Source organism: Dromiciops gliroides, chromosome 6, assembly GCF_019393635.1.
Source record: "Dromiciops gliroides isolate mDroGli1 chromosome 6, mDroGli1.pri, whole genome shotgun sequence".
Classification (NCBI taxonomy): domain Eukaryota; kingdom Metazoa; phylum Chordata; class Mammalia; order Microbiotheria; family Microbiotheriidae; genus Dromiciops; species Dromiciops gliroides.
Genome location: NC_057866.1, coordinates 274,011,552 through 274,021,862, shown reverse-complemented (window position 1 = coordinate 274,021,862; position 10,311 = coordinate 274,011,552). Strand labels below are relative to the sequence as shown.

General features: G+C 37.3%; 1 protein-coding gene across 1 annotated transcript in view; it reads right to left on the bottom strand.

The window, feature by feature from the left end:
- SEC24D (SEC24 homolog D, COPII coat complex component) overlaps window positions 1-10,311 on the bottom strand; it is a 119,882-nt gene that overhangs the window by 94,964 nt on the left and 14,607 nt on the right. The window contains 1 exon segment of the mRNA XM_043969482.1: window positions 2,697-2,845. Coding sequence (XP_043825417.1) covers window positions 2,697-2,845 — 149 coding nt within the window.

Sequence of the window (10,311 nt, the reverse complement as noted above, 5' to 3'; positions counted from 1 at the left end):
CCTAACAACCAGGGGGATAAGGAGAGGCTTCCCATGGATGGCATCTGAGATGAGCCTTGGATGTAGTAGGGAAAAATATAAGTGATGGATAGAACATGGGATCTGGAGTCAGGAAGACCTGAGTTCAAATCATACCCCAGATATTTACTAGCTATGTGATCCTGGGCAAGTCATTTAACCATTGTCTGCCTCAGTTTCCAAACAAAATGAGGATAATGGATAACAATAGTACCTTTCTCCTAGGGTTGTTGCTTGTTTTAGAATTATATAAATGCTAGTTATTATTATTGTGATTATTATATATATTATTTATAAGTTATCATTACATTACATATTATTACATTTATTATTATAAATATTCCATTTAAATAATATATTATTTATTATATATAATTATATATAATATATAATTATTACATTTATTATTATAAATATTCCATTTAAATTATATCTATAATTTAAATGGAATATTTATAATAATAAATGTAATAATTATATATATATATATACACAGCCTGTGCAAAGGCTTGGAGAGAGATGAAACTCCACAGTCAGGGATCATCTACTAGATCAGTTTCTCTGAAACCCAGACTAGGTGAAGGGAGTCTAAGGAAAAGTCTGGGAAGGTAGGCTGCAGCCAGATTGAAAACAGATTCAAATTCAAAGCTGAGAAACCTGTATTTTATCCTGTAGTCAAGAGGGAGCCATTGACAATTCTTCAGCAGGAAAATGGCACGATCAGATCTGTGCTTTTGGAATATCAATTTATTAGTTGTAGAGAGGACAGACTGGAGAAGAGAGAGCCTGGAAACTAGTAAAAAGACCAAGCTGGAGGCTATCAGAACAGTCCAGGTTAGAGAGAAGGAGGTTTAAAGCAGGGTGGTGACTGGTGGAGTAGAGTGAAGGGGACTGAACTGAAAGATGCTGGAGAGATAGAATTGACAAGACTTGGCAACTGATTGCTTCTGTGGGATTAGGAAGAAGGAAGTCATGGATAACCTTGAGGCTATGAACCTAGAAGAATGATGGTGCTTTCAATCAAGGAAGGGTGTGTTTGGATGGGGCCCAGGAAGATTAGCTTTGTTTCAGGTTTGTTCAGTTCAAGGTGCCAACAGCAAAACCAAATGGAGCTGTCCTTCAGGTAGCTGGTGATGTGGGACTGGAGTTCAGGAGAGAGATGAAAGATAGCTAGATATGCGAGTTACCTTCAGAGACTGAGCTCATGGGAGTTGATGAGATCATGAAGACATGGAGAAAGAAGGGAAGAGGACCCAAGACTGAGGAGGGCTAGGATAGGGAATACGTGAGGAACACTGATAATGTTACTTGATACTGAATTCTACAGAACAATTTATTGAAGACTAATTTTTAGTTTTGTTCTTATATAAAAGGAAGAGATAAGGTCAGGAACAGAATCAATTTTTATTCAAAAAACCCTGTTGGAAATCTAGTTAATGTGGATAAGATAGCAGTGAGGTGATCTTTTTAGATGAAAATACTTTAAGTAAATTATTAATTCATCCTAGGAACAAAGTATGTTATACTTGGAAAGCTAGTAGCCTAACAAAGCCTCTATTAAGGCCCCAATCTATCCTAAATTGATTGGAAAGGACCATTTTCCCGGTCATTTTAGATGCAGTTCTAAGATGAGCTAATCAGAAGAAATCCTTAGAAATCACCTGGTATAATTCTCCCATTTTACAGAGGAGGAAACTGAAGCCCAGAGAGGGGAAGTATCTTGTGCAAAGCCATTTGTAAGCAGCAAAGTCAGATTTGAACCCAGATGTGGTATTCATGCCCCTAAAACATGTTCATCTCCCTCATCATCTTTAGAAGACCTTGGTGAAAATCCCTACCTATTAATTAAGTCTTCCAACCCTCTCCCATGAGCACCTCAGCCTTGACTAATAGCACTCCCCAGCAGTCTAAGGGGCAAGAAGGGAAGGGAGATGATAAGACTTTTAACTGAAACAAACCAGGTCAATCTGGGAGCTGTTCAGTTTGGGAATGTGGCCATCCATGAGCCCATATTTCTGGGGCTCATTTCCTCCATTTTCTAGGCCACAGTGTCAGGCTAAGGTCCCTTCCATCTTGAAAATGAGATGTTCCTATAGTATTATCACATATAATAAATAGCTTTCTCCTCTATTATTCTCTACTTTGCATATAAGTCAATCAATCAATAGGCATTTATTAAACACCTGCCATATGTCCCACACTAGAACTATACAAAGACAAAAATCAAGTAGACCCTGGCATTAAGGAAGTTATATTTTTAACCAAATAGAGTTAAAATTCACTGTGGAAAATAATATCCACCACTCTTAAATTCCTTCTTTTAGGAACCCATAAGAGACAATATGTAAAATCAATCAATTAATTAATTAATATTAATTAATAAATAATAATAAGTGGATAGAGTGCCAGACTTGGAGAAAGGAGGACCTGAGTTCAAATTCTGTCTTGGACACTTCTCAGTTATATAAACCTGAGCAAGTTACTTAATTTCTCTGAATCTCCATTTCCCCATCTGCAACATGAAATGTTAGATTCAGTAGCCTCCAAGGGCCTCTAAGGCCCCTTCTGCTCTAGCTCTATGGTCCTATGATAAACCAAGTTCCAGCAGCAGTTGCCTTTGCTCATGAAAAATAATGAAGCCCATGAATGAACCCTGAAAAGGAAGAATTCACCATTACCATAATTGTGAATTTGCATGGCACTGAGTTGATGACCCAGCTGGGTGGTAGCAGACGTGGACACAGGACTGGGATAGGATGCTGGTGGCAGGTGAGAAGATGGTGGATAGGGAGGGACAGCATTGTTGACAGGTGGAGGTCCTGGAAACCTGAGAAGAGAGAAGAGTTGGGGTTAGACCACAGAAAGGATTTCACAAATTCAGCATCAGGAAGGATGAGATGGTTCTTTGAAGTCCAAATGCCACTGGGAACATCTTGAAAAGAATACTACTGTATCTGGAATTGGAAAATTGTGGGGGAATCCCAGTTCTGGTTGTTGTTGGTGGTGATGCCCTTCATTTTTGAAGAGGATCAATGACATTATGGGGTGATGTCTTGACTTGTGGGTGAACTGGATTTAAATGAGGCAGAGTTGCTATTTACAGTTTGCCTGGCCTTCATTCCTCTTAGCCTCTGTTTTGTCATGTGACCATTCCAACTCAAAATATATTACACAATGACCTCAAATTCACTGTATCCAAAATTGACCTCATTCGCTTCCCCCTGGAATGCCCTTCTCTTAGCTTCCTTATTTCTATTGATAGCACCACCATGCTCCCATGCTTGAATTGGTAGAGTCATTTGGAAATCATCCCTTTTCCCTTCTTTCTTTTCCTCTTTCCCTTCCCCCTCACCAATCCCATCTCCAACTACATTCAGTGGATTCTGCTTCTGATCCATCTCTCACATCTGTCCTCCTTTATTCATGCTCCAACTGCTCTGGGTCAGGACCACATCATCTTTGTCTGGTTTACTAGAACAGCTGCCTAGCTAAGGCGTTGCCCAAATCATTTTCTTAAGACATGGCTTGACCTGACACTTCACTGCTCAAAACAAAACAAACCCAACCCTAAAACTTCAGGGGCTTTCTATGGATCACAGGATCATATATACATATATACATATCACACACACATATATACATATCACATATATCACACACACTATATATATATATACACACATATATATATATATATAACATTTGTATATATGTATAACTACATACATACAGACAGACATAGAGGGAAGGGACCTTAATTATCTAGCCTGAATCCCCTCCTTTTTTACAAATAAGGAAGCCAAGACCCAGAGAAATTAACTAACTTACCAAAGGTCACACAGGTAGTAAGTGATGGATCTATGATTTGAACCTAGGTCCTCCCCCAACCCCCAAACCAGCTCTCATTCTATTATACCATATGGATTAAAATGCCAATGCCTTAGGCTTGCACTCAAGGCACTGCAGAATCTTGTTCCCACCTACTTTTTCAGCCTATAGTTCATTCTGACCCCTATCTTTTCATCTTCTCTCAGCTCCTTAGCTCCACCAAGTGCATTGTTCTGAGCAGATGCTGAAGATGCCAATGCACCTGAGGAATAAAGCTCTGCCCTCAGAAATTAGAGGAAGCATGGTAAAAAGAGTGCTGGAGCTCTGTTCCAGGTCGGGGCTGTGGAGGGGGCCAGAGACTGGCCTCAAACAATTCTCCATCCAGAGGAGGGGCATCAGGTGCAACCACTCCATCTAGACCTGCAGCAGGGCCAGGCATCCATATTAGAGTGGGGAGGACCAAACTCCAATTTAGCTTCATCTTACTCCAGGTAGGAGAAAGCAGGAGACAAGCCTTAGGCCTAACCACTCCTTCCAAGAAAGCAGGAGGGGACAGAGCCTTGCCCCAGTCCAAAGTTCCTATCTGGAAACTGATGCTGAAGAGATGAGTAAAAGAAAAAAACTCATATGATGAAGAAATGCCATGGGTTAAAGGAATCCCAAGATAATATCCTGGAGGAAGAAATTAAGATCACAATAATTACAGAGCCTTGGAGAAAAGAATGAATTGGACACAAGGACTCCAAGAGTAGCTGGAAAAAAGAGACAAAGAAATTAGAGCATTTGGAAAGAGAATAGTTTAGAAACAAAGGTGGGAATCCTTAGGCAAATAGTGGCTATACCCTTCCAAGAAGAATAGAATAAAAACTCAATGATTCAATGAAACAACAAGAAATTTTAGAACAAAAACAAAAGAATAAAAAAATTGTAAGACCATGTGAGGTATATAATATCCAAAGCAATCAACCTGAAAAATCCAATAAGGAGAGATAATTTAAGAATCACTGGATTCCCTGAAAATCATGACCATAGAAAGATCCCAGATATCATATTTCAGATAATAATAGAAGACTACTGAGAACTCTCATAACCAGAGGCAAAGAGGAAAGAAAAAGAATCTACCAATTACCTCCTGAAAGAAACCCCAATTGAATATCCCCAGAAATGTCATAGCACAAATCCAGATATTCCAGGTCAGAGAAAACATTCTATAAGCATCTAAGAAAAAAGATATAAACTATAGAGGAACCACCATCAGAACAGACCAAGATATACAACAAATGCTAGACAAAAAGGGCAAGGTTGGAATATTATATGACAAAAGGCAAGAAGAAGTCCTGTAATCAAGTATAACAAAACCTAAAAAGCTGAGTATAATACTGAGGCAGAGGAGGAGGAGAGAGAGGAGAATGGACCTCTATAGAATAAATGAATTTCAAGCATTGCTGTTACAAAAACCAGATGGAGTAGAATTTCTGAAATGCAGTCACAGGAAACTAGAAAAACATATATATACATATATATATATATATCTGAGCAACTTAAAGGGGTTAAATGATGATCAAGGACTTACATCCTATTAGAAAGGAAAGAGACCACTGTTTCTTCAAAATTCTACAGTCATCAAGGGTCATGGAAAACAAAGGTCTGGTTTTGTCCTATTCCCTTTCTTTTAGATGAGTATGAAAAGAGACAAAATGAGGGAGAAGAGATAGGGGCCTAATGTTTCTCATTGCTGGGGTATATCCAAGAGGAGTGCACACACACATGGCAACTGGAGTGGGGAGATCAAGAATCCCATAAACTTCATTCATATGGAATGGGCAGATGAAGTTGAATGCATGCATGCACACACACACAAACAAACACACACACATACACACAGTGTTTGCTATAGTAATACACTATAGTCAGCTGGGAATAGGCTGGGGTGGGAGAAGAGAAAGAAAAGAGGGAGGATAGATTTGGGAAGAGAACAATCCCAAGGTGCAGGCTGCCATCACCTCACAACTAGACTATTCCAACCTGCCTCTCTGTCTCAAGTCTCTCCCAGCAGCTGGTGTCACGGTGCAAAGAGTATTGAGCCTGGAGTCAGGAAGATCTGAGTTCAAATTTGGCCTGAGACACTAGCTCTGTGATCCTGGGCAAGTCACTTTGCCTCTGTCTGCCTCAGCTTCCTCAACTGTAAAATGTGGATAATAAGAGCACCTAACAGTAGGGTTGTCATGAAGATCAAATGAGGTAATAATTGTTAAAAAACAACAACAACAAAGTTCTTAGGGCAGGACCCGGCACATAGTAGATGCTCTATAATTACTCATTCCCCTTTTCCCCTTTCTTTCTCCTTACTCTAGCCTTTCCTTCACTTTGCTGTTAAACTGATCTCTCTAAAGTAAAAGTCTGACCCTTGTCAACACATTCTAGTGGCTCCCTCTTGCCTCCAAAATAACTAGTCTTCTAGTTTGGCTTTCAAAGGCCTTCATAACCTGGTCCTTTCTCCTATTTTTCCATTCTTCTTACATCTTCCACCCTCCTCCCTTCATCTTCATCCAAGTACTCTGCAGTCCATGACACTGGCCTTACTGTTCTCCATCTCCCAACTCAGTGTTTCCACTGGCTGTTCTCCATGACCAGAATTCTCTTTCTCCTCGCCTCCACCTCCTAGCATTCTTGGCTTTCAAGCTTCAGCTGAAGTCAATCTTCTATAGAAAGGCTTTTCCTGTTCTCCTTAATCTTACTGCCTTCTCCCTGAAACTGCCTCCAACTTACGCAGTCTACACCATCCATGTTTGTACCTAGTTGTTTGTATGTGCCCCATTAGAGATTAGATTGTGAGCTCTTTGAGGGCAGAGACTATCATTTGTCTTTGTATCCTTGGCATTTAACACAGTGCTTGACACTTAATAAGCACAAGGTGATTGACTGACAACTAAAAGAAAATTCAATTATGGAGGGCTGATTATATAACAGAAAAAGAATATTAATAGCTAGCACCGATATAGGGCTTTAAAGTTTACAAAATTTGTGATGTTTGTAAATGATGTCATTTGATCCCTATAACCACATTGTGAGATAGGTGCTATTATTCTCCTTTTACAGATGAGGAAACTGAGGCTGAATGGTTATGTCCCCTGCCCTATTCAGTAAGTATCTGAGATCTGATCTGAACTCAGGTCTTCCTGATCCCAGGTCCAGCACTCTCTCCATTAGCTGCCATCTTGCTTCCCTCAAGAGGAGAGGGCAGAAAAGCAGGATCAGACAACTATAATTACAGATTACTATAGTTGATTCCTTTCCTTCCTCACTTTTTTCTTTTTAAATGGAGGAGGAATGGGAAGGACCCTAGAGAGAAAACACTAAGATGTAGTGGAGGAAAAAACACCTAACAATAATAACTGTGAATTTAATTGGAATGGGTTGATGTGTAAAACGGGAGGGGGCAGCAGTATGGCTTAGAAAACAGAAACCAAATAGCTGGCTGTTTATAAAAACTGTACCTGAAACATAAAGATTCACACACAATTAAAATGATAATTGGCTACAGAAGAATCTATTATATCTTGGGAGAATCTCAAACAATCATGATCTCAGGCAAAATAACAAATGGTTAAATGAAATAAGCTAAGGAACTACATTCTGCTTATGGGCACCATAGATAATGAAATATTATAACTATTAATTATATATACATTGAATGGCATAGCACCTAAGTACTTCAGAGAAAGCTAATTGAACTAGGAGAAGTAGATAGTAAGACAATAATTATTGGAAAATTAAATATGCTGTTAAGATCTAGACAAATCTAACAAAAAGAAAAACAAGAAAGAAATTAAGAACCTAAATAGAATTGTAGAAGAGTCATATATGATAAGCCTCTGGTAATTACTGAATGGGAATCATAAGAAAAACACATAGTTCCTAATTTTACATGGTACCTCTACAAAAATTAACTTTGTGTTAAGACAAAAAAAAAACCCTCTGATAAAAATGCGTTAAACACATTCTTTACTGGTCACAACACAACAAAATTATAATCAATATGGGGAATTTTAAAGAAAGCAATGACATAGAGACTAAATAATATAATCCTACAAAATGAGTGGATTAAAGAATGGTTCACAGAAACAAATAACTTTATCAGAGAAAAATGACAATTAGATAATGTAAGAAAACTCTTGTGATGCAGACAAATCAATTCTTAAGAGAAAAACTGTATTTCTAAATACTTTCATCAATAAAAGAGAGAAAGCAGAGATCAAAGAATTGAGCATGGAACTAGAAAAAAGATGTAGAAAAGTATCAAATTTAAAGACTCCAAATAAACACAAAAATTCAAATAATGAAAAACAGAGATAAACAAAATAAAAAAACAAAAACCATTAAAACATTAAGAAAACTAAATTGCCAAAATGAAAAATGAGTATTTATAACAGGTGAAGAAGAAATTGTTAAACATTATTTTTCTCAATTAAATGCCAACAAAACTGATAACTTAAAGGAAATGCATAAATAATTAAGAAAAATAAAAACACTTAGATCAATAGAAAAATTTAAACAGCATAACTTAAAAAAAGAAATTGAATAAATCATAAATTAACTTGCAAAGGAAAAGCCCCATTCCCAAATGAATTTTAAAGTGTCACTTAACCCCAATTGCCTCACCCCCCACCCAAAAAAAACCCCTCTTTGGTAATGATTTAAAAGTAGAAAAGTTGATCAAAGGATCAGCTTAGGTAAATAATACCCAGGAACAAACCAAACATTATAGTCTTTAATAAACTCAAGGATACCAACTCCTGTAATAACAACTATTTGACAAAAATTGTTGGGAAAATTGGAATGTTATTGGATAGTACTTAGGTTTAGATCAGTACCTTACATCTAATAACAGAATACATTACAAATGAATACATTGCCTAAACATAAAAGGTCATAAAATCAGAGAAGGAAAAAGATTACTTTTGACAACTACAAATACTGGGATAATTCTTAATTAAACAAGGGAGAGAGGGGAAGATTAAAATGATAATTTGATTATATAAAATTGAAGGGCTTTTGTATAAACAAAATCAATGTAACTAGAATTAGAAAAGAAGCAGGTAAATGGGGAAAATGTCTTTTCAGTAAATATCTCTGATAAGAGCTGATATTCAAAATATCCAAGGAAATTTGAAACAAATAGACAAGAACAATTACTTATGATTTCAAAAGCTTAAAAAAAGTCACAACAATTCATCTCTTTACTAATCTGTTGTAGACATAGAGAATGACTGAGAAATAGAGAATGAAAGAGCTAGGACAAGGAAAGTATGTAGGGTCTTCCAAGTTTTTACATTATCAACACAAAAATTAATCACAAACTGGACCATTAAGAAGACAAGACATTCTATACACTACATTTAAAGACAATAAAAATGGATTTGAAATAATGACATCAAGAATAAGTGATCAGAGGGGCAGCTAGGTGTCCCAGTGGATAAAGCACCGGCCCTGGATTCAGGAGGACCTGAGTTCAAATCTGACCTCAGAAACTTGACACTTACTAGCTGTGTGACTCTAGGAAACCCTCATTGCCCCACAAAAAACAAATTAAAAAAGAATAAGCAATCAACACCAGTTTATTAATATAACTGTGTTAAAGGAGAACTTAAAGAAGTATTAACAGATCACATCAGAGAGAAAGAGAACACTGACATTACACATAAAACTCTATGGAATAGAGCCGAAGCAGTACTTAGGTAGAACTTTATGGTTATATTAGCAAAAGAGAAAGGAACAATAAAAGAATTCAGTTTGTATCCCGCCCCCAAATCCAACAGTTTAGCAAAAACAAAGTAACAAACTAACAGGAAACAGAAGAAAAATAACCAAGATCAATACAACTAAAAATAGGAAATCAATGGACACAATAATGAAACTGAAGTGCTATTTTTTAGAAGACGAATAAAGGAAAATAATAAGCAGATCTAAGAAAAAAAGGGGAGAGCAAACCAAATCACCAGAATTCAAGAGGAGAAAGGCGAGATCACAATGACCTCAAAGAAATCAAGAAAAAGATCAGAGAGAGTTATATATACACAGCTCTGTGCTAAGAAATCTGAGAACCTAATTGAAATGGTTGTCTGCAAAAGTGCTAACGATCAGAATTATCTGAAGCTAGGAAGGTATGCTAAAGAAAATGAAAAAAGAAACTTTATTATGCTGGGTGAAAGTGGAAGATCAAAGAAAGGATAGGACAGTTTGTGTGTGTGTGTGTAGATGAAGCAACAATAAAAGATGCCTGAATAGGTTGAGGTTACTCAGTTCTTCTGTTATCTCTGTGAAGGACACACAAGATGAGCAGAGAGATAATAAGTGATTACTTCAGTGCCCTGGAGGAGTTCAAGTAACTGGACCAGACTGACAACATCCCATGGTGTAGATAAATCTGTCATATGTGTTTGCTGAGCCACATCAGTCAGAGAC